Below are 26,226 nucleotides of genomic sequence, written 5' to 3'. Positions count from 1 at the left end.
GTTTCTCTCACATTCAGTGGTATGCCACAACTAGTTCAGAGTTTAGAAATTTTGAAGTTGAATGTTAAATATGGCCATTATTAAAACTAAGTTATATCAAAACAAAGGCAATGAATTCTCAAAACTCAAGACTTCCTAATTATTTTACTATGTTTTATTATTACTGTGCTCTCGCAATTATGTGAATACATTTCATCTGCATGGTGACAGTGCCCTCTGGTATCATACTGCACATCTTTTCCCAAATTTATATTCAGTGATGTCACATTGGTAGCTTGAAATCCGTCACAACTGTAGCTTGAAATTGTCCATCGTAGAGTATTTATACCACAGAAAACTGCCATAACTACATATGAGGGCCTTCTTTTCCTGGAAAGCCAATTAAATATTTACCAGCACATAGCTGCTAATAGTAAACCATTTGTAATTTCTGCTTGTGGAAAACAGAAATAGGGTACCATTATTTACTGATTCAAATGAATGGAAAAAACTAAGAAATGAATGTTATGGACTATTTTAAACTAAGAGTGAAAAGCATATGTAAATACAGGTAAGGATGTAAAGATCCCTTCCAAATCACTTGGCAAAATTAATATTTTCTTCTATATTATTACACCTAACACACTAACTTACTTAAATTTGCAACCTTAAATGAACTTCTGCCTTAAATGAACTTACTTATGTATTTAAAATAAATACTCTGTTTGATAGATATCCAGTAAAATGGGCGCCCATTATCACTGTATTATTTGTTCAGCAACGATCACCAGGAGGACTGATATGCTAGGACATGTTAGGCGCCATGTGAATAAAGGAGAGACTAAATCCAAGTATGTTGCTGGTAAGTTGAGAAATCTCAATAACATGTTAGTAAGTAAATCCTTATACAGTGGTCCAGTTATTCTTCTCTGTTATCCTCTATTATCAGGCATATAAAATACAGTGAATTAATCAAATGACTTCCTTAACTGCTAAATCCTTCAGGTTTCATTTTCTTTTTATGAGGCTCCCAACACCATTTAGCTATCCTCAATTTAGCAGATATATTTAATAAGTGAGTAGAAAAAAGCAGTAGATGCTCAAGTAAATACAGGTATCTAGAATGGTACTATTTACCTTTCTTTTGAGAATTGAAAAAATAGTCACTGAAATAATTTTCTTTAGAGCTTAATATTCTCACAGAATCTGGTTTGAGAAAGACTGATCTTGTGAGATACGTGACATGCTACTTTGGTGGGTGTAAAAGAGTATAAAACACTAGGAAACACTAGGAAAGGTTACTATTACTTAGCAATGTATAAAGAGAAATATGATTGCCATTTAATTAACATTGTATTGTAATATTACCAAGAAATCCAAATATAAAGAATGTCAATTATTTTTCCCCACCTTATTACGTATATCTCATTTCCTAAATTTTAAAATACATACACACAAATATATCAGTATTTCATTTGGGCTTACAGCTAAATGATTCTAATGTATATTAAATGTAGAGTCCTTTTTTGCATTACTTTATAGCCATTTGAATATAATTTGTGATTTAAAATTATAATAAATGAGGAAGTATTCTAAAATCTAGCATGTGCAGGAAATACAGTGATTCTCAGTCATCCTCCCTGGCTAACATGTAACCATACAGAGGTACTAATTTTCAAACAATTATTCCACAGTAAAATATATTTAGCAGCTAATCTATATAAACTCAAATAATGTTTGATGGGTAATAAAGGTACTTTAGGATTTTGTGCTATCTCAGATTCTTCTTAACTAGGTATCGTAATACAGATACATCGATATGCTAGTCAGTAAGATTCTAAGAAACTTGAATTCCCCAAGTATTTAAATGAGTGCTGCTCTTTTCCAGAAACTGCGAGTAGGTAAATTTTTTCATTTGTTTTTTTGACATCTACCCAACTGATTACATTAATATAAAATACTATAAAGGAAAGTTTTTTTTTAATGTATATTGTTTTAGATATTTAGGATTATTTTGTATTTCACAGGAAACCTTTTTTTTCTTTTCATTTTAGCTTCTACTGCTAAACCACCTAATGAAATTTTGAAAGAGGCAGACACAGATATTCAAGTTTGTCCTAACTATTCTGTACCTCAGAAAACAGATTCCTATTTTAATCCCAAAATGAAACTAAATCGGTAAGATTAATTGAAAAAAGCATTAAGGGCTGTTTCATATTATTACAAATGTACCTTCTCTTAATCCTTATGTTCTAACATACTGACATTTAAAACTAAGTACAGAATGTAAATCATCTATTTTCACATTTTCTTGGAATGATTGTTTTCTCTCTTTTTTCCTAATGTATTTGTTTCTTAGAGAGTAAAATAGTCCTAACATATAATTAATGAACTGGCTGCTGCTTTTGTGGGCAAATTTTATTTATAAAATCATGGTTCATATTGAATGCTTATTAATGGAACTCAAATAGATTCATAGTTTAATTTCACAAATTTTTAGCTCTTGTCCTATTAAGTAGAGAATATGTTACTAGGTCTCTTTTTGAAATAGTTTGTGCCATATATAAGAACCCCAATTCTCACTGTTCTTAAAAAACCTACAGTGATGAAGCCATGGTACAGCACAACTACTTCAGTTTATTATCCTTTCTTCCAGGCAGCTAATATTCTGTACACTGGCTGCTTTGGCTGAAGAACGAAAACCTTTGGAATGTCTAGATGCCTTTGGAGCCACTGGTAAGTAATGAAGCTTTTTTGGAACTCTGCTTTGCTTGTCAGATTTGTTTCTTTTCATAGAGAATTTATATGGATATCTTACCTAGCAGAATATTTGGATATAAAAAATTAAATATCCAAGGTAGATTTTTTTATTGTGGAAAATTTCAAATACATACAAAAGTAGAGAATAGTGAATGAATCTCTTTGTATCCCGCTCTTTAAGAATTATCAACTCGTGCTCAGTCTTGCATCTATCCTCATGCACTTTCCCTCATACCTAACTCCCCCATCATCCATCCCCATTATTTGGAAACAAATCACAGATATGTTATTTGGTCTGTAAATATCTCAATTGGATCTGTAAAAGATAAGGACTTCTTAAAAGTAAAACTGCAATACCATTATCACACCTAAGAAATTAAGAATAATTATTTAGTATCATTAAATGTTTAGATATGCCCAATTATCTCATAATTTTTAAAAAAATCAAATCAGAATCCAAAGACTGTATATTTCAATGGTTTGATATGTCTCCTAAGTCTTTTTAATCTATATTCTTTTCCATCAGTTTCTGTGTGTGTGTGAGATAATTATTTGTTGACATAACATGTCATTTGCCCTATAGAGTTTCCCATAGTCTAGATTCTTGCTGATTGTATTACCTTGGCTCATATAACATGTTCCTCTACCCCCTGCATTTCTATAAACTGATAGTTGGATCTTTAGGCTTAATCAGATTCGGATAGGATTTTTCTTTTCTTTTTTTCAGTTTTTGCAAGAATATTTGTTTACTGCAATAAGGAAGCACTTTGAGTTTCATTGTTTCTCTTTTTGTGATGCAGTAAACATTGTCTAGCCATCAGGCAATTGGGTAAAGTGAACTTTTAAAGATTGAGGACATTTTTTTCCAAAAGGACTTTAATCGTGGAGAAAAGATAATGGGAAGAGGAGGACATTTCCGAAAAGCGACTTGTACCTAATCCAAGTCTTTTTCTTAATGGTTATAGGAGTATATTTTGGGGAAGTTTGTACCAAAGGGATGAAAGGATTAGTTAGCTCTTTCTTAAGTTCCTCTTGTCAGGGAAAAGTAGTGGTTAAAAGAATGGACTGTGGACACAGACTGCCTGGATTCGTATCCCAGCCTCATCACATGCTAGCTGTATGACCACAAAAAATTGTGCTTCAGTTTCTTCAAAGGGGGGAATGCTAGCACCTACCTTACGATAATGTGAAGATTAAGTAAATTAACACAGGTAAAGAAATTAGAATACTGTCTGGTATATAGCAAATGCTACTAAGAGTATTAGGCATTATTTTCTATTATATTCATGCATCTTTACTTATTATTACTACCATGGCTCAGTGTAAAAAGTGGTATAATGATGATTCTAAGCTGATAATGTCCTCTGAGCCACTGGAATTTTAAATCTGAATCATGTTTTTATATTCCTTTTTCCCCTCCACTGTCCTCAAATCCACTCAGCCACCAGGTCTTTTCTAATTTTTCTTTTATTATGTGACTTATATTCCTTTTCCATTCTATATCCACCATTTTAATGATTTTATGACAATTATTCTCTCCATTCCACTCTGTCTTACATAGTATTGCCAAATAGACTTTCCTCTGAAACTTTACATTGATAATGCTACTTCTCAATCAAAAAAGTCATTCATCTTTTGCTTAGAGTCCAAACTTCTCAGAATGCAATGTAATATTTTCTGTAATCTGATCCAAACCTATTTTTTTAAATTTATTTCCCAGTATTCTTCCTCACACAACCCTTTTTTTCTACTCTGTTTTCTCTTTTCTTATTTTGCATTCAATAATTATTAAATGTCAATCTTAAACTAGGTACTATAAATGTTTCTTGACAGTGGAATCATTTTCTTCTTTTTTATTTTTCTTCCAGTTTTATTGAGATATAATTCACATAGCATTGTATAGTTTTAGGTGTACGACATGATTTAATATATGTATATATTGCAAAATGATTACCACAAAAATTTTAGTTAACATCCATCACCTCACATAGTTACATACTTTTTGCCCTTTTGATGAGAACTTTTAAGACTCTCTTAGCCACTTGAAAATAAACAGTATGGTATTGTTAACTGTAATCACTGTGCTGTACATTACATCCCAGAACTTATTTATTTCATAACTAGGAAGTTTGTGCTCTTTGACCACCTTCATCTAATTCTTCTTAGTGTACCTCTGTTAACTTATATCACATTCATAGCAGTCATTTTGTACGTTTCCCCATCTCTAAAATGTGGATATTAGAACTTACTTCATAAGTTGTCATGAGAATGTGAAAACATGTAAAGACCATGGCACATAGTAGCTGTCAAATTTTTACATTTATGAGGTACATGTGTGGAGAACATGGTCAGTGCTTCCAGTACACAGGGAATTTTCTAACCCATATTGATTGTGTTATCATCTCCCATTTTGTTTTTTGTTGATTTAAACTGAGGTAAATACAATAAAATGCATGAATCTTAGTTTACAGCTCAGTGAATTTTGACATGCCTATACATTCATGCAATCATCAATATCAAGATATCAAACATTCTTATTTTTCCCTTTTATCTATTTCACCCATCCTCTGACCCTCATGGCAACCACCAGTTCGTTCTCTGAATTTATGAGTCCATTTCTATTTTGTTTGGTTGGTTTTTTAGATTCCATATGTAAGTAAAGTCAAATGGTTATTTGTCTTTCACTGTCTGACTTTCATTTAGCAAACACTGTGCGTCCATCCATGTTTTGCAAATGGCAAGATTTCATTCTTTTTTGTGGTTGAGTAATTCTCCCTTATAGCTATGTGATGCAACTTTTTCCATTCACCTTTTTTGTTTTGCTTTGTTTTCATATTCCACAAATAAGTTAAATCACATGGTATTTGTCTTTCTCCACCTGGCCTATTTCACTAAGCATAATACCCTCTACATCCATCCATGTTGTTGCAAATGGCAGGATTTCTCTTTTTTATGGCTGAATAACATTCCATCATGTATGTGTACCACATCTTTATCCATTCATCTATTGATGGACACTTAGTTTGCTTCCATATCTTGGCTATTGCAAATAACATGGAGATAAACATAGGGACACATACATCTTTTTGTGAAACAGGGATTTTGTTTTCTTCAGGTAAATTCCCAGAAGTAGAATTACTGGTCAAATGATATTTCTTTTTCATTTTTTGAGGAACCCCCTTACTGCTTTCCACAGTGGTTTACCAGTTTACATTCCCACCGACAGTGTAGGAGGGTTCCCTTTTCTCCACATCCTTGCCAACATTTGTTACTTCTTGTCTTTTGGACAGTGGCCATTGTAACTGGTGTGAGGTGATACCACATTTTGGTCTTCATTTGCATTTCCCTGATGATTAGTAATGTGGAGCATCTTTCATTTGCCTGTTGGCCATCTGAATTTCTTTGAAGAAATGTCTGTTCAGGTCCTCCACCCATTTTTTAATCGGGTTGTTTGGTTTTTTGGTGTTGAGGCATATGAGTTCTTTATATATTTTGAATGTTAACACCTTATGGGATAAATTGTTTACTAATATATTGTCCTATACTATAGGATGCCTTTTTGTTCTGCTGATGGTGTCCTTTGCTGTAGAGAAATTTTTTAGTTTGATATAGTCCCATTTGTTAATTTTTTATTTTGTTTCTCTTGCCCGAAGAGATGTGTCCAAGAAAAAAATTGCTCATGCTTAATGTTCAAGAGATTTTTGCCTATGTTTTCTTCTAAGGGTTTTATGGTTTCATGTCTTACATTATCCTTTCACCTATTGATGATTAATTCCATATCTTGGCTATTAAATAGAACAGTGATAAACAAGAGTACATGTATCTTTTTGAATTAGTAATTTTGTTTGCTTCTGGTAAATTCCCAGAAGTAGAATAATTGGGTCCTATGGCATTTCTATTTTCAGTTTTTTTGAGCAATCTTCATACTGCTTTCCATAATGGCTGCACCAATATATGCACCAGTTTACATTCCCACCAACAGTGAGTGAACAAGGGTTTCTCTGTATGCTCCCCAGTACTTGTTATTCCCTGTCTTTTGGATAGTAGCCATTCTGACTGGTGTGAGGTGGTATTTCATTGTACATATCCCTGATGATTAGTGATGCTGAGTATCTTCTCATGTGCCTCTTGGCCATCTGTATGTCTTCTTTGGAAAAATGTCTACTCAAGGTCCTCTTCCTATTTTTCAGTCAGATTTTTTGCTATTGAATTGTGTGAGTTCATTCATACTTCATTCAGTAGGTTGTCTTTTTGTTTCAATGTTGGTTTCCTTTGCAGTGCAGAAGCCTTTTAGTTTGATACAGTCCCACTTGTTTATTTTGCTATTGTTTCCCTTGCCTGGGGAGACAAAATCCAGAAAAAAAATTACTAATGCCAGTGTTCACGAGTTTACAGGGTATGTTTTCTCTGGAAGTTTTCCTATCTCCCATTCTGTAATGAATGTCCCTCACGGTGCTGACCCAGTAGGTATAGAAAGCCTGGAGAAGGAACTTTCTTGGTCTGAATTCTTCCTGATCATTTACTTACATGAATTTATTCTTTTTAATTCACAATGATGCTCTTGTGCAGTATTTGAAAAGTGTTGGTCCAGGAAAGTTGTTTTTATACTTCGGTACACTAGGGTAATCTCAGCAGGAGGTCCAGCTTCCCCTCCTCCCGACAAGCAGACTAACCCTGCTCTTACTCATATTGTATATTGGTTTTCTCTGTAAGATTTTGTCTGAAAAAAGTGTTTCATTGTAAGAAAAAAACCCCGCTGTTCCCCAAAATAAAGAAGAAACATGGATGTTTTATTTGAATATAGATCATGGAAAAGTTTTATAATAAGTATAAATGAAAATTTGTTATATTTTTTTGTGATAACTTTTCAGGGACTTTGTAGTGAGGAAGTAGAATCAAGATTATTTTAATGAAAATATTAAGATTTTGAAGCAACTTGTTATTTATAAAATTCTTTATTATTATTATTATACTATTTTTATTCTTTAACTATTAACATTTAAAAATTATTTTCCTTCTCATTTCTCCTAAGGGATAATGGGATTACAATGGGCAAAACATCTCGGAAATGCAGTCAAGGTTACAATTAATGACTTGAATGAAAACTCTGTGACATTGATTCAGGAAAACTGCCATTTAAACAAGTTGAAAGTGGTGGTAGACAGCAAAGAAAAAGAAGAGAGTGATGATGATATCCTTAAAGAAGGGGAGGAAAACCTTGGTAATATTAAGGTGACAAAAATGGATGCCAATGTACTGATGCATTTGAGATCTTTTGATTTCATGTAAGTGAAAAAAATTACTTCTAAACTGACCTGAAGTGAGGGTGCAGGGGGGTGTTAAAAAACTAAGACAGTTCTTCGTTGCTGTTCATTTATGTAAATTAATACAGGTTTTTAGCATTGCCCTAAGGAATGCAGTAAGAACATACACTAACATGAGAAATAGAATGCCTGGGCATGACAGTTTTCCTCTAGGTCTTATTTGTTTGTATATGTCTAATGTATCATATGATCATTTTATTGCTTACTTTAAAAAAGAATTTTTATTTAAAATAGATTTGTAAAGTACTTTTGATCCCATGGAATTTTGTTATTGCAAATATTGACAATGGTAAAATCTTGATTACTATAATGGTTTTAAATATGTCTTCATTCTCTCTGATTTTAGACACCTAGACCCTTTTGGAACATCAGTGAACTATCTAGATTCTGCATTCAGAAATATAAGAAACCTTGGCATAGTGTCAGTGACTTCTACAGATATCAGCTCTTTATATGCCAAGGCCCAACATGTGGCCCGGCGTCATTACGGCTGTAACATCGTCCGAACCGAGTATTACAAGGAACTCGCAGCCAGAATTGTTGTAGCTGCAGTGGCAAGGTACCAAATTCCAGCAGTGTACCTACTGTGTTTTGGTATATGATACAAATATTATAAGTGCTTATCTCATCTTTCAAAATAGACATAAAATACAAATTCTGTATTCTATATCTGTCTTGTTTGGTAATCTTATGTTGTATCTGTTAGAATTCAATTTAAAAGCTTGTGCCTAAAATAGTCACTCTCCCAATTAAAAATGTTATTAAAATAAAGTAGTAAAAAAGAAAAGAATGAAAGTTAATTTCAAATTCATTTATTTCAACAATGTGGGATAGATAAGGGATAGCACCATGAAAGGGAATGCAAAGGTTTTTTTTTTGAACAATCATGTTTATATGTCCATTGCATTTTATCTTCTTTACATAGTTTGAAAGAAATTGTAGCCTATCAGCTTGATTCTATGATGTGATCTAATGTATAGAATAAAAGATCTGTTTCTCATTAGGATTTCTAAAGAATTGAAAAAAGGAAGGCTTTTTGAGCAACCATTTTATTCAGAATATTATACTAGAAGAATAATATATAATATAAATGGATTGAGAGTATCAATAACGGACGATCAGCACCTCTCACCAGCCTGCAGACTAGTTTTACAGCATTTAAACTGAAATTCCAACCTCAGCATAAATACAGATTAGTTAGACTTAACAGACCTTTACAGTTATTCCCAGTTAATGGAAAACTGATGTTCAGTTGGTACATACTTAAAACTGTTTATAACATAACATCAACAAACTCAAATTATACATATGACTTAAGTTTAGTGTATAACTGCAGAGGGAAAATTAAGTACATAAATGGTGTATGTATCAAGTAGAATTTAATCCAAGTCTCTAAAATTAATATTGGCAAGAACTTTGCCTATTCATTTGTCACTGGATAGTTAGCAGCTAGCATACTATCCTGCATGTAGTAGTTTATGTATGCAATAAACATTGTTTGGAAGAGTTTTTATAGAACAAAAAGATAAAAAGGAAGAAAGGTGGTGGTGCTGACAAACAGTGACTGACAATCTTAGACTATATTATATGATATCCTGTTGAGAGGACATCATATAGGAAAATGTCTAGTGGCTGAATACCTTGTCGACCATCCTTTATTTCATTTATGTAAAAGTTATAGCAATGATCTTTTAAAAGCACTACTACTAAGGATTGAAATTTCCTTTTCTAATAACGCACCCATAGTTTACTGTCAAAGTTAGCTTTGTCGATATAATACCAAACAAAAAAAAGCAAGTTCCCAAATAATTTAAAAAAATTTTTTTCCAGAGCTGCAGCACGATGTAACAAAGGCATAGAAGTGCTGTTTGCAGTGGCTCTGGAACATTTTGTATTGGTTGTTGTGAGAGTTTTGAGGGGACCTACTTCTGCAGATGAAACAGCCAAGAAGATTCAGTACCTGATCCATTGTCAGTGGTGTGAAGAGAGAATTTTTCAAAAGGATGGTAATATGGTAGAAGGTAAATTCAACTTTCTCTTGACTTGATATATTAATTTATATATAAGCCTCAAATGAATAAGCCTTTATCACATCCCTAATTATACATATTGTTGTCCTTTGATTTTAAAGATTACAGTGCTAACTTTATTTCCTATACTGGATTTCCTTTCATCAACAGACAAGACATTCGAGTGAGTGTATTAAAGTTATTTACTCATGCTGTACAACTTATGCTCTCTAGCCCTACCCTATATTGAAACATCTAGAAATAACTTAGTTTCCACTGTCACTAATTTTAGGAACATAAATCAGATTATCTCTTTCCCTAGGCTGTTTGAAATCATTAATATAATTTTATAAAAATAATTTTCTTATTTCTGGCTTAATATAAAAGCCATCAGTTATAAAATTCATTCAATAAATATTTACTGAGCCTCTACTATATGCCAGGCCTGGGGATCAAAGAAAAAGATGTGGCATATGCCCTCATAAAGCTGTTTCTATTCTGTTTTTCTGGGACATAGAAACAGTTCTCTGTTGTTTTTGTTATGTTCTTGGTTGGCATTTTTAAGTAAGGATTTTTAAGAACTCTTTATATATGAGTTTAACTCTTGTGCTATGAGTTGTAAATATTTTTTTCTCATTTTTTCACTTGCATCTACTTTTTTAATGTTTCTTAATAATTTTTTGTTGTAGCTCTTGTAAAGTTAATCAGACATTTCTTTCTATGTATTCTGGACTTTGTCTATAATTAGACTTACCTATTTCTAAATCTTATTCAAGGTAGATTGTTTTATTGAGTAATACACCTCTTCACTGATTGAGAATACTATCTCTCTCTTACATGAAAGCCCCACATGTCACTGAGTTTGTTTCTGGATTTCTTACTTTGTCCCAGTGGCTAGATGTCTATTGATATACCTCTACCACAGTTTTGATAACAGAGGACTTTAGTGTTGCTTATTATCTGCAAAGGCAATCCTTCCTCAAAGCTCGATTTTCAGAGTGTTTCTGATACTGGATCTTCTTTTTTCCTCTTAAATAAAAAAGTAGTTGCTGCTGCATAATATGTATTTCTCATCCTTTTACTTTGAATCTATAAGTGTCTTATTGGATATTGCTTTATCTAGTCTGATCTTTTTTGCCTTTTGTTGACAATATTTAGGCCAGTCATATGGGATGTAATTATTAAAACAGTTCGCTTTATGTCACTTCTTTTGCTATTTGTTCTTTGTGTTTAATGTCTTTTCTGTGTTCCTCCTTTGTTGTCTCCATTAGTGTTAAACAGGTATTTCTAGTGTGCCATTTTATTCAGTTTCTCTGTTGATTTTTTTAGCTATATATTTTTCAGTTATTTCTTAATGGTATATCCAGGTATTAGAGTATATACCTTTAATTTACGTTGATCTACCTCAGGTTAATACTGACAAGACTGGCAAAATGTAGCAACTTTGCTTTTATAAAATTCTATTTTCCCCTCCCTTCTTGTGCTATTCTCTTACATTAATTACATCTGTGTAGACCCAATCCAACAATACAGTATTATATATATTTTTTTAATAATCTTATGATTTTCAAAGAAATTAAGAGAAGATACACACACACATATATCTTTTATAGTTACCCACATAATTACCTTTCCAGGGCTCTTTATTCCTTCCTTTGGATTCAGGTTACTCTATATAATTTCCTTTCAACATGAATGAGTTCCTTTAGTATTTCTTACAGCAAATTCCCCCAATTTCTAATATTTGGAATGTCTTTATATCACCTTTTTTGAAGGATAGTTTTGCTATCTATAGTATTATTGAATAGGTTGTTTTCTTCTGCACTTTGTATCATTCTCGTTCCTTTGGGCATACATTGTTTCTGATGAGAAATCAGCCTTTAATTGTGTTGTTTCCTTGATGAACTATTTTTCTCTTAAACTGATTTCAAGTGTCTTGCTTTGTGGCTTTCAGCAGTTTGATTGTGGTATATGTGAGTGGGTCTCTTTATGTTTATCCTACTTGGATTTCACTGAGCTTTTGGGGTATGTAGATAAGTATTTTTCATCAAATTTGGGACACTGTCTTGCTCCTCCAACCTAAACCCACCTTCATCACTTCACACTGCAGGCAGATACCTTCTGTAATCTACTAATCATGGATTGGAGTAATACGGTCAGCTGTTTCAAGTACAGTTTTTTTTTTTTATTAAGGTATCATTGATAAATGCTCTTATGAAGGTTTCACATGAGCAACATTGTGGTTACAACATTCACCCATATTTTCAAGTCCCCCCTACACCCCATGGCAGTCACTGTCCATCAGCACAGTAAGATATCATCTAGTCAGTCTCTTAAACAGTGGCCAGTGAGCCACTCTAGCTCCACTCATCTTTGCCTTTTATATTCAAGTACTCACTAAGGCTTTTTCTGCTTTAATGGCTTTTGTCACCAGTGTGGTTTTCTTCCAGCATGATGATCTCTCGGCTTTTTAGGCTGATTTCAGAAAGTATGAGGATTTGGGATGTGTATGATAGCTCACCTTATTTTCCAGCAGTTTAGGAATTATTCATAAAAATATCTTCTCTGTCATTTCTAGAGATGTAGATAAACTAAGAAGAGAAACCATCTTCAGTGCTTAGTCCACCATCCTCATCTTGTTTTTAGTGCAACAGAATCAGAAGAGTTACAGAATCCACTCTGCCTTTTTAAAATTCAGATTTTTATAAAACCTTTGATGAAACTTTGGAAAGGTTTGGTATTCCTGGATAACTGACAATTGGTTTAGTGGCCTATGGTTTCTTTTTATATTTTCCTAATTCATTTTTCCTTTCTGTAAGGAATAATAGACATCTCAGTGTTTAAAAGGATATGTCATGTAGATTTCACTTCAATTAAAAAAAAAAACCTCAGTTTTTTATCTCATACCCCAGTATTACTGATGGTGTCCCTACCTTTAAAATTATGAATCAGCTCTTACAGTGTTCTTACTCATTTCTTACCATGTTGTGTTCTACAGTGTCAACAAGTTAACTAAACTCAAATATACTCTGCTTAAGTTTGATCCTGAATCCGTATAACTTCTTTCCTTCTCCATCAGAAGTCCTTCGTGTTATTTCATATAGTAGCTCTTCTTTAATTTGGACTGTGTACCATAGTAGTTCTTCTTCAATCAAACATTTTAAGGGGTTTTTTACTTAATAAATTGCTATAAAGCAATATGATTTTTCTGCATTTTGCTTGCAATCATGCAGACCTAAGAGAGTGGGAGTATGTCTTTCAAATAAGTCAGCTCACTCAGAATTTATTTTTACCAATTTGTAAAAAATAGTTTAAAAGTCAGTTTTATATATCTTATCAATAAAATGACTTCCCCATTCCCTAAAATAACCAGCTAAAAATCTCACAGCTGTTTCTTTTGTTTACATTACCATTTCTAAATAGTATACTTATACTGACCATAACTTCTTCCATGAAGACAAGTATTCAGCTTCTTAAACCAAACTAGTCACATGCACATACTTTCCCTCTCCAGCTAGCTAAATCAGTATTCAGTGTTCATATTTTTATAAATATAAAAATATTATTCACAAATTATATTATCTATTGCTGTGTAATAAGTTAGTACAAAACTTAGTAGCTTAAAGCAACAATATTTATTATCTAGTAGTTTCTCCGAGTTAAGAATCTGGGCATGGCTTAGGTAGGTCCACCAGCTCAAGGTCTCTCACAAGGGCACAGTCTAAGTGTTGGCCAGGGCTACAATCATCAAGGCCTAACTGGGTAAGGATCTGCTTACAAGCTCACTCATATGGTTATTGCCTAGATTCAGGTCCGTGTAGGTTGGCAGACTGAAGACCTCAACATTTTGCCAGCTGCTCGGAGGTGCTCTTAGTTCCTCATCGTGCATTCCTCTTCCCACAGCAGCTCACAACATGGTGGCTTGTTTCATCAGAGTGATCAGCAAGAAGAACCAGAGAGAGAGAATATAAGCAATACAGAAGTCATGTTCTTTTGTAACCTAGTTGCTGAAACAATATTATTCAAGAGGAGGGATTACTACACAGGGGTGTGAATACCAGGAGACAGAGATCATTGCTGCCTATGTTAGAAGGCTTCTTCCTCTGAAACGAACCAGTTAATAAGCTGTAATACTGTTTCTTTTTTATACAGTTCTTTGATAATTATAATTAATGATTACTATGTTTTTGTTTCCTTTGCGTGTGTGTGTGTGTGTATTTTTCATAATCCATTCCTCTTCTCTACAGTTTCAGTGCCCCTTTCAGTGCGGTCAAGCACATCACATGGTCTGTGGATTCTAGGTTCACTCGCCTGGAGAAAGGCCTGCTCTTAGCGTGGGTTATCTGTTTTCTCAGTCTTTTGAAAGCTGTTGCCCTAGTGCTTCCTTTCACTCATCATCCTAGAAATTTCCTTTGGCTTTCTCCTTGTGATGAATCTCCTACATCTTAGATCTTATGTATTTTTCCACTTTCCTTGTTTACTATCTCATTTTACATGAACACTTGCCTGTAGCTTCCTGAGAAGGACTACGTGGCCAAATATAGAATTCTAAGTTGTATGTCATTTTTCCTCAGAATGTTTATTTATTCCATCATCTTCAGCCTCCAATATCGAGAAGTCTGTTACTATTCTTACAGCTAATCCTTTGTGTTTCTTTCTGAATGTACTTAAAATCTCTTTTTTACCCAATAGTCTAAAACAATTTCATGATAATATGTATATGAATTCATTCTTTTAAATATATTGTGCCGGACAGTCTGGAGCCCTTATAAAACAGAAACCTAATTGTGGAAAATTTTTTTATATTACTTCTTTGATAATGTTCTTCCTTCAAATTCTCTGTCTTCCAAGAATTTACTTTAGTTTTATATTGGATGTCCTAAATTGGTCCTCTAATTTTTTTGTAAATCTCAACTATTAATTTCTTTGGCATTTAATTCTACTAAATGATTTCCTTGATTTTTATTTTCCAACTCTTAAATTTGTCATATTTTGTTCATTTCTAAGAATTATTGTTCCTTTTTTAATAGTATCCTATTGTTTCAGAGATGTAAAACATAATCTTATCTAAGAATACTGACTATAGTCGGGTATATTTTATATTTAGGGGAAAACAGGGTTTTTTGGTTTTATTTTCGTATTATTTTGTTGTTTAGTTCTTATGTTTCCAGTTGTTTTTTCTGTTTTGTAATTTTGTTTTCTGTCTCTCATGGCAGATCTTGAAAGTTTGGTGGTCTTAGGTTGTCCACAGGAAAGTTATTTGTCAGCACTTGAGGAAGGGCTTATTAAACTGATGAATTTTACTGGAATGAGAAGGGAACCAGTCTGCCTTTTCACTACAAACCCATCCTCCCCTTCCCCAAATGCCAATAAACATATATAGGTCTTTTTTTCTGGGATTGGTAAGTTTTTCTAGAGAGGAATCTCCCAATCTTCTCTTGGCTTTCTAGGAGCCATGTTGGGGAAGGAGACTAGAAAGTCTTACCATTTCTTCTGTTATTTAATCGCTCTCTTTTCATATATCCTCACACCCTCAACTGTGACTCATGCCCCTGGTTCCAGATCCTCCATAGTTCAGCCACACCCAAGATTAACTTCATTTTTGGGGATGGAGATGACAGAGATTGACTGTGGGTATTAGAGGAGATGTAGGAGTCTTAATCGAACCCCTTAAAATTTTTTACCCAGGCCTTTTTTTTTTTTGCAGTACCATCCTATACCTACCTGCAGAGATGCTCAGTACCTTCAATTCTCACGCTTTCCCAGGGTCCCACAGCACCGTAGGCTTGTTTCAGTTTGCCAGTTCAGGCTCAGACTTTAGCTTTCTCTGGCCTGCAAACTTCAGAGTGTCATAAGGATACTAAATTTTTAAATGCATATAAAATACATAACCCCCTTGGGTATCCGATGCCTACTTCTAAAATTTGACATCTCTCATCATCTTTGTAACCTCCTCCCCCATTTTACTTATCACCGGGGTTCCATTTTTATTCTTTTGCTCTCATTTTAATAATGCTTTAAGAGACAGCAGAAATTAAATATGTGTTCAACCCATTGTATTTAAATAAAAGTCTCTGGATGCTTTTTAATGTCTCACCTGGAGTTGCCTGCATAGCCTATATGCTAATGACATGGTAATACTAGGTCTCTTTCTTTTACACCTTCATTTTTTGCTCCTGATAACTTTAAATGAAAGCCCTGACCCCTCAGAGAGGAAATTTGCTGATGCTGACCTAGCACTGAGAAATCCTAGGCAAGAGGCTTGGGGAAAGAAATGATGGGAGCATTTTGCAAAGTGCCTCAAGAAACAAACTGTTAAATTTTTGTGTGTGCTGTTTACCTGCGGTAAGTGGGTATAACTTACAGACCCATAGTGTAAATTGCCTGAATTTAGCTAATACTGCCTGTAGTATTTGTAATTTAGTTAATTTAATGGCTCCAGGGAAGACTTATTGAATATATTCCTATAGTGTTTAAGAAACATAGTTCTCAACAAAGCTAATGTTATTGATAACACCACACCTTCCTTTAAGGCTTAGAGTTAAATAATACTGAAAAGTAGACCCAGGAAAAAGTCAGGGAAGCCTTTAAGGAAATCTAAAACAACATATCACTGTGTGCATTATACCATTTAAACTGACTAACTGAGTGATGAGTGCTATCAGATAGCAAGAAGCTACTGACCTATGCCTATACCACCACAATCCTGGGTTCTGGATATATGATCAAATTTAGGCCATTCCAAGACAGTGAAGGATAAGCCCAGGAATGGCCTGGGGGAAGTTAATTGGCAAGAATCTGACTTAAAATGATTATCTTGGGTCTTAAGTGAACTGAGAAGTCCATAGTAGAATACTGCCCCATTTTGGAAACTAAGAACAGTGCTAGTACTTCCCTAATTTCCTTGTGATTATATCAGGCCTCTTATTCCTCTTTAGATTTTTCTAGCCTACATTTTGAGAGCTGAATGTGAATCAAGCCTAAAGAATAGAGTAATTCATTTTCTTCCAGTTGCCTAAGAGTTCTTATGAAAAATGTCATTTTGGTGGAATGTTGGTTAAATGGTTATATATATTTGTCAAAACTCAACTTTTTCACATGAAATATATACATTTGATTCCATGTAAATTACCCCAACCAGTTATTTTAAAGTATGGTAATTTTGTGGACTTGACAACATTTTCTCCTACTTATATTATTTCATTTAGTGTAGTGACTAAAAGCTAGTAAAAGCTATGCCTCTAATAAGCCATTTGAGTGGATTTCTACATCTCTTGAACTTTAATCCTCTGATCTGTATAACTGAGATTTTAACAGTACCTACTCTAGAGCATTGTAGGAATTAAAGTTTTAAAATGCATATAAAATACTTAGCACAACACCTGGCACATAGTAGATCCTCAGTATATGGTAACTACAAATTATTATAACAGTTACTACAATTTACACTGTTATTTCTCCTCTGATTTCTCTATCTTTTCACAGAAAACCCATACAGACAGCTACCCTGTAACTGTCATGGAAGCATGCCTGGAAAGACGGCAATAGAACTTGGACCTCTGTGGTATGTGCCTAAGCATAATTACATACAGACGGTCCCCAGCTTACCGTGGTTCAACCATTTTCCAACTTTACGATGTGAAAGCAATACACATTCAGGAGAAACCCCATTTCAGACTTGGAATTCTGACCTTTTCCTGGCTAGTGGTATGTGATACGATAATTGTGCTGCTGGGCAGTGGCAGCGAGCCGCAGTACAACCATTCTGTTTCTCACTTCCAGTACAGTATTCAACTATGTGAGACAGTCAACACTTTATTACAAAACAGGCTTTGTGTCAGACGATTTTGCCCAATGGTAGGCTAGTGTAAGTAAGTATTCTCAACACATTGAAGGTAGGCTAGGCTAAGCCATTATGTTCATAGTTAGGTGTATTCAATGCATTAACTTACATTTTCAACTTAACAATAGGTTTATTGGGACATCTCATTGTAAGTTGAGGAAGATCTATATATGTCTTGATTTGATTACCAACTTTTGATTATGTGTGGTAAGACAAACTGATTTAATTTTTGCCCAGCAAATAATTATCACTCTTCTCCCCCTATGAACCTGAGGTGGTGTCTATTTTCAGGTTTTTCTATACCATTATTCTCCTAAGTTTGTGATAGTGCTAAGAGACAGTGGGATCAAAGAGAAAAGCCTGGCTGATGTGCCAACTAAATTAATAATTTCTGAATAATAATGAGGCTTTTTGCAATTGTGATTATAAAGTAATCATGATAACTTTTTATAGAAGAGTCAACATAAAAGGTCTTTGGGGAATTAGTTTGAAGTGAGAAAGGCATGTGCAAGTAAATGTCTTTTGTTATAGGTAAAGATGGGACTCAACTGCAAATACTTAATGTTTGTGAGCTTTTGCATCATTAATGGTTACTGTGTTTTTAATGCCCTAAAATTGAGTTTTTAATTAGAATCCTTACCTTAAGCTTGTTTTACTTGAGATTCCTAACAACACTATGCAAGAATCACTTGCAAATTTCTACCTTGTTACTTTGTAAGGTCAAGGTCCAGCCAAATACTAAACCTAAAAATTAACCCAAATGGTTATTATGTTTGCTCTGATGCCCATTGTTTTATCTTCTTCCCAAGTAAATACACTTAAGAATGACCTAGCCAGTCCTATCTTGTATTCTTTTGCCTGTGTCATCTGCTACATGTGGATTATACTCACTGATCTGAGAACTGGAAAAAGTAAGAATAACAGGCTGTTATATTCAGAAGGAAAGTCTTCTAGCATGACATGCTCATTTTACAGTTGGGAAAATTATGGCACAGTATATGGCTGGCTAAAACCAACCTCAAGAACTAGTTAGAAGTACACGTAGGGCCAGAACTCAGGCTTTCAGACTCCCAGGACTGAATTCTAAACTGTGCCTTAACAGTTTCATCAGGCTTTGTTTTTGCTCTTATCCAGAATTTCTTCCCCCTTCCCCTTCTCCAGTTCAAATTCTATAGTCTCTCTTTAGTGCTTCAACCCAAAATAATCTCTAAATTCCCTTTTAGCAAATCATACATAGATCATCAGTTGACGCCTTAAAATCATATATCCTTTCATATATTTTTGCTGACTCTTATAATAGCTAACCATTCTTCATTGAAGTTAAACATTGTAATGGGGATTTTACATGTGCTGTCTTACGTAATTTCCATAAGAAGCCTGTGAGACATTTTATTTTCCATTTTATGAGGAATTTAAGACTCAAAAGCAGTAATTACTCAAGATTACATAGCTAGTAAGTGGTACATACAGCCAAGATGGGAATCCAAGTTCATCTCAGAATTCCTATTCTGTCCATGTGATTATCAAATTCAAAGGGAAGCATATCAGACTCACGGCAAAGCCATTTTTTAAGTACATCACCACAACATGTTATTCTAATGTATCTCCCCCTGCCCCATGCCACCCCACTACCACACACTGGAATTAAGGTTTACTGTCACTGACAGGAATATGTATTGTGAAAACTTCTGCACTACTCTGTGTCCCTGTCTAGATCCTGTCAAGATTTATAGGCTTTTATAGGGTAAACATTTTATACTTTGGTATACCCCCCACATTTCTGTGTACTCAGGGCTGTATACCTAATGCGGGCTCAATAAATTCTTACTGATTTACTGTGAATTAAATTTCCTTGACCAATCCCACTGCCTTAAAGAACTGACATGATAAAAGAAGTGGGAAATATAATATAAACAATTTAAAATTAAACCATAAATTATTTTTTAATTTCAGTATTTATCCTATATAATTACATATCTTAGTTGTGGTTAAATTATAGAGACCTGTTTTTTTAAAGAAAATATTTCTCAAACCTAATTCTCTGTTTTGTTTTATTTTCAGGTCAAGTTCCCTTTTCAATACGGGATTTCTCAAAAGAATGCTGTTTGAATCTGTTCACCACGGTCTAGATGACATTCAGGCCCTAATAAAGACATTAATCTTTGAGTCAGAGTGTACTCCTCAAAGTAAGTTTTCAGTTCAGGCACCATGAAATCTCAACAAGCAAGGTGACTAACTGAACATTAGCTTATACCAGCTTACAAATTGGTTATGATAAATTATTTGATGTTATAAAGAAAAGTACTATAAATAGTGTTGTTTAAGTAAATCCCCTAATGAGTAGTCATAATCTGGCTGTTAAAAATTTCTTAAGATTTATATTCAGAGTCTAAAATGAATAATTTTATTAAGATACACATAACATTTTTTATTTTTAGTAGACTAAAAGAACTAAAAGTCTGTTGTCATTTTGTTACTCTTTATCTGTTTACTAGAAAGAGAAACTTTAGGTATTTCTGAGAGTAGTATGGTCAAGTTTTGGTAATATACATGGTGACATGGGAACTAGGTTTGAACTCATCACTCAGTAAAGCTAAGGTTTTTCTCTTTAGTATAGGCTTCTGTAGTTTTACCTGACTATTAATGTACTGGTGGGCCTATGATATATCCTAGTATCCTCATAAGTCATTAGAAGCAGCAGCTATTATTAGGGTTAAAAAATTTAATTCTTGCAGCCTGTTTTCACCACAGAATCTCTTACATGTAAGAACAGTGTGGATAGAATTTAATAAGCTTTTATTTAAACTTTGAATTGTTGTTACTATCATTCTGTAAAATTTTTATTTCCATTCTTTTCATTTTAGAAGAATATGGTGTATTTATTAAAACAACAGATGATACAACAGATAATTACACTGCACAAGGTGTGTATGTACATATGGACGTATGAATGTATCTGCAGAAAGGAAGATAGCAGAGGGTAGGAAACGGAGAGACTGCTTTAGTTAGCCTACTTCAAAATGCATTTTTCATCATCTTATACTAACAACATAATTATAGTAAAACTTGTTTATCTAGCATTAGTACATCTCAAAATTTCTATTAACATGTACTTTGTTTACATCTCTAATATGTGCAGACCCCCTCAAAAGAACTCTAAAGTCTTGAAGAACCATGTGAATCACAATAAGATCGATAGTTACAGCGTTAAGATTTTAAATTTTACTCTAATTCTTTAAACCTCATCAGCATAATTTCTAACAATTCCATTGATAAACCAGAAGACCCTATTCTAGACTAGCCATAAGAATTTATTAAAGGGTCTTATTATTTGGGATGTGTGTGTGTGTGTGCATACTGTAATAATACAGTTGTATTAGGCACTGTAAATTCTTAACAAAAGGATGTTAGGATTTTAAATCTTAAGGTTTTGTTTTGCTATTTAAGAGACTTTAGTTTTTGATTGTGTTTTGAATACAGGTAAAAAGCAGAAATAGTGTTAAGGTTTAAAGATGAGAGGATTATAATTACAGCTATAATTTGTATTAGTTGTTCAGTGTTGATCTTTAAAGACAATAAAACTTCAACTCCTGAAGCTTATGGTTTAGTAACTACTACATGCTCTTTCCAACACAGATGCTCATTTGACATCTTCAACTAATTGGCTGATTTTAAAATCACTTAAAATGACTTATTCTACTTAATTTCTCTTTTGCAGGGAAGAAAAGGCATTATGGTATACTGTAAAGAGCATTAGACTTAAGAGCATATTCTACTATTTTGTGTTGTCCTTTTTGTGTTCATTGAAGACCTAATATATCAAATATTTGCATTCAGTTGGAGTACAAGTATAAAAAGGAAGAATATTATCCCCAGAAACTTAGAATATATTTGGGAAGGAAGGATTTATACACATAAAAGACCTACATATATGAAACAAGGAAAGAAAAAAATTACAGAACTTAAACTCTAACTAGTATATTGATAGTAATCAAATCTGTGATGTGATGGGACCAGAATTCATAAATAGCTTCCTACAGGAGATGAAAATAGAATTGAGGTTTGAAATTGAGGAAGGTAGAAAGGAAGTTCTGACTTGACAAATAGCTAAATATTAAAATTACATGGATGGAGGATAGAGTGAAAATATCAATAATAAATATTCTTATAATAAGAGTTATTTAAGATTTAATATTGGATAGATAGGTTGAAATGGTGTATGAAAGAAGATTTTAGATTTGAGAGATTATATAGTTAAAAAAGTATTTGGTTTGTATTTTTAAGAGAATGTTCTCTTTTTGTATGCGTGTACATTTATTTTTCAGGAAAAAGAAAAAGTAATGAAACAGTCACAAATTTAGCCAAGAGGCAAAAGACTGATGTCAGTGCTGAACATCCTCCCTTTTATTACAATATCCACAGACACAGCATTAAAGGAATGAATATGCCAAAGTAAGATAACCAGTGAATGGCAAAGTGTGCATTTCATATTTTAATGACATTGTGATTTCTTTAAAAATACAAGAAACTCATTTTTTTTTCCTCCTTTCCTTTTTGCAGGTTAAAAAAGTTTTTGTGCTATCTTTCTCAAGCAGGCTTTCGAGTAAGCCGAACTCATTTTGACCCAATGGGTGTTCGTACAGATGCACCTCTGATACAATTTAAAGCTATCCTTTTAAAGTACAGCACCCCCACCTACACTGGAGGACAGTCAGAGGGCCAGGGCCAGTCAGCATCTGAAGATACAGCAGCTGACAGGCTTGAAACGTCAGTGACTGACAAGGCAGAAGCAAGCAGTTAAAGGTGGTGAACAGAGAAGAGTGAATCCCAGATGTCTGTCTAGACAACCTAATAGTTCTCTTTATCAACTGCAGGTCTTTTTCTAGTCTTTCAATTCGTGGTATAAATAGATTAAAAAACAGTGCTGTTTTCATTCAGAAAATTAGCAGTTTCTAACTTAGCTAGTTCAGGAGCTATGCTTTCCAAATTTTTCTTACTTTAAAGAAAACAGAATTTTAATGAAAACATTTCATATGCAGCAAAGTTTATGACTGAGATCACCCTACTACTTAGTAATTGTGTATGTGAGGGAAGCCATCATTTACTCTTCATCATCTCTCTACTTAAACTGATTCATGATGATTAATTTACATTTTTCTGTGTTAGTGTACAAAATGAAGTCAGAAGCCTTTTACATATTAAAATGACCCTAAATAGTTCACAGTTATATTCCTAGCACCTCACACAATCTCTGGTGCTCAATAAATGTTTGTTGAATGAAATTTTTTAAAAAGACCGTAACTAGAATAGGAAGAACAATGTCCTTTCAGGTCACTAATGGATTTCACAATTACAAAGCTAAAATATGTTCCCAATTTTAAGAAATCACACCTTTCCCCACAGTGATCTTTTATTACTAGCTTTTGAGAAAAACACTTGCCTGAGATAGTACATTTTCCTTACAAGTTTAAGGTCTAGATGAAGGTTTTTGTCAAGGCAAATTGAAACCACTCTTCTAATAATTGTTCACAAGCACTGAATTCTGAAGAGAGGTTTTATTGTAAATTGGGTGATCTCAAGTGCCTCAGTTAATGCACATACAATATTCATTTGCTTGGTTGTGCTACCTCTCAGAAGTAAAACTTGTCACCTTATAAATTTATGAAGTTAGGATTTTTGGGGGGATTGTTTCTGTGTATTTTGGGGTGTGTATGTGCTAATTTTTTGTATAAGTAGTTCTGGCTAACATAACTATGAAAATTAGTTGGAAAAAATCTTGTTTCCGTGAATAAATATTGTTCTTGCTTTATTTGAATTTAAGAGTTTGGATGAAAAGATTTGGTATAAAGTTTAGATTTTGTCTCAAGAATTTAACCCATATTTAGCCTGAAGTATTTCCTAGAGGAAGTAACTTCACAAGCATTAAGCTTGTGGCATGGAGAGGGAGTTATAATTGGAAAGATTAATAAATACATTACATAAGAAAAAAGCACTCCCATGACATATACAGAATTCAGGGAGTGAAGGTTATATCAACGTAGAAAATTAATTTAGCAGCAATACAGGAAAATCTCTGTTATTACAGCATAGTCCTATGAGGATGTTTTTCTTTCAGCTAATGGAAGCATACATTTTAGTAAAATAAAGGAATAAATGAAGTGCAAATTAGCTTCTATAATGACCATTTTAAAAACCATTTAAATTCTTGCCAGTTAAAATTGTAACTCACATAATGAGCACGAAAATAAAAAGTATTTTGTTTTTATAGTTAAAAAGAAAGATTACTATAAATCAAGAAGACAAACCAGCACTTGTACCATATGATTTATGACCATTTAGTACAAGTTGTTCAATCGACTCTCCATCTTAAGTTTTGATAAATGCTTATCAGCATAACATATTTTGATCAATGATGAATTGGGTATTATGCCAAGAGCCTAATTTTATTTACAAAATGTAAATTAAAGTTATTTTAAATGTTTATATGTATTAATTTCAGTATACAGACAAATTTTCTGAAGAAATTTGTAGGTAGGAAGTAATTTAGAATTGCTACGGTTCTGTAGCAACCTAAAGAGGAAATACATTTAAAATTCCATCTAACTCTACATTAGTTACCTTGTTTCCAGAACAACAGTATTGATTTGAGACACTGCAAAGATTGACTGCATCATAAAATATCAGTCGTATCACTCCATTAAAATTTGGCAAACACAGAAACTGGTTCTTACTCCACCATCAGGACATCAGTGTGTTGACTCGGCTAGTTGCTTACATTAATACTATGTATTCATATATTCAGGACACAGAGTAAGTAACCAAGAGATGGATTTGGGGGCCCCTGTGGTGGATTTGGGTTAATACTCCATTTATCACCTGACTTCCATGACTCCACCCTATCTGGATCCCAAAAATTAGAACTAACTTAAGACCAGTTCAGTAATCCCAAAAGATTTAAGAATTTCTTTTCCTCATTGCATAATTGCTATGGTAAATGGCCACAGGTTACTTTGGAGACAGCTAAAAGGAAGCTACATCATACATACTTGTGATGTTATGGCAGGGTCCTTTCTCTGGAAATGCGAATTAGGCCTAGGATTGGGTAAGAGACCATGACTACTGTAGTGGCTCAAGTCGGTCCATTGGTTTTCAGTTATATTAATCAAACAGGCCCACTTCGGTCCTTTAGATCACATGATAAATTAGTGAAGGCCAAAAAAATCCGTGTGTCAAGACTATACTGATGATCCTGTCAGTCCTGCTGCCTATTTTAGTAGCTTTGCCCACCTATCTAGTCTACCAATTAAGGGAACTGCTTGGTTTCTGACACACTGCAGTCTAGGCAATGCCCATTGAATCAGGGAGTCCGTTTCAACTGAAACATCTCCCACTGGCATCCCTGGCCCACAGACATAAAGATTTTCAGTGGTGTACATCAACAGAAAGAAGGACAAAAACCACATGATCATCTCCATAGATGTTGAAAAAGCATTTGACAAAATTCAATATCCATTCATGATAAAAACTCTCAACAAAATGGGTACAGAGAGCAAGTATCTCAACATAATAAAGGCCATATATGACAAACCCATAGCCAACATTATACTTAACAGCGAGAAGCTGAAAGCTTTTCCTTTAAGATCGTGAACAAGACAAGGATCCCACTCTCTCCTCTTTTATTCAACATAGTTCTGGAAGTCCTCGCTACAGCAATTAGACAACACAAAGAAAGGGCATCCAGATTGGCAAGAAGTTGAACTGTCACTGCTTGCAGATGACATGATATTGTACATAAAAAATCCTAAAGAATCCACTCCAAAACTACTAGATCTAATATCTGAATTCAGCAAAGTTGCAGGATACAAAATTAATCCACAGAAATCTGTGGCATTCCTATATACTAACAATGGACTAGCAGAGAGAGAAATCAGGAAAACAATTCCATTCACAATTGCATCAAAAAGAATAAAATACCTAGAAATAAATCTAACCAAGGAAGTGAGAGACCTATACTCTGAAAACCAGAAGACACTCATGAGAGAAATTAAGATACCAAAAAGTGGAAACACATCCCGTGCTCATGGATAGGAAGAATTAATATTGTCAAAATGGCCTTTCTGCCTAAAGCAATCTATAGATTCAATGCAATTCTTACCAAAATACCAACAGCATTCTTCCACAAATGAGAAAATCGTTCTAAAATTCATATGGAACCACAAAAGACTTTGAATAACCAAAGCAATTCTGAGAAGGAAGAATAAAGCTGGGGGATTATGCTCCCCAACTTCAAGCTCTACTGCACCACCACAGT

General features: G+C 33.8%; 1 protein-coding gene across 2 annotated transcripts in view; it reads left to right on the top strand.

Annotated features, from left to right (window-relative positions):
* TRMT1L (tRNA methyltransferase 1L) overlaps positions 1–23,730 on the top strand; it is a 34,246-nt gene extending 10,516 nt beyond the window's left edge. For both annotated transcript variants that reach the window (XM_037009904.2, XM_017645794.3), the window contains exons 5-15: positions 712–841; positions 2,034–2,157; positions 2,636–2,715; positions 7,772–8,024; positions 8,410–8,622; positions 9,894–10,084; positions 17,558–17,636; positions 19,977–20,101; positions 20,780–20,839; positions 22,241–22,367; positions 22,476–23,730. In XM_037009904.2, the coding sequence (XP_036865799.1) occupies positions 712–841; positions 2,034–2,157; positions 2,636–2,715; positions 7,772–8,024; positions 8,410–8,622; positions 9,894–10,084; positions 17,558–17,636; positions 19,977–20,101; positions 20,780–20,839; positions 22,241–22,367; positions 22,476–22,716 (1,623 nt within the window). In that variant the 3' untranslated portion in view covers positions 22,717–23,730. The remainder of the gene's footprint in view (positions 1–711; positions 842–2,033; positions 2,158–2,635; positions 2,716–7,771; positions 8,025–8,409; positions 8,623–9,893; positions 10,085–17,557; positions 17,637–19,976; positions 20,102–20,779; positions 20,840–22,240; positions 22,368–22,475) is intronic.
* Positions 23,731–26,226: the final 2,496 nt, after the last annotated feature.

Source organism: Manis javanica, chromosome 11 (genome assembly GCF_040802235.1).
Source record: "Manis javanica isolate MJ-LG chromosome 11, MJ_LKY, whole genome shotgun sequence".
NCBI lineage: Eukaryota > Metazoa > Chordata > Mammalia > Pholidota > Manidae > Manis > Manis javanica.
Note: the sequence above shows the minus strand (reverse complement) of the source record. Positions and strands in the feature narration are given on the sequence as shown.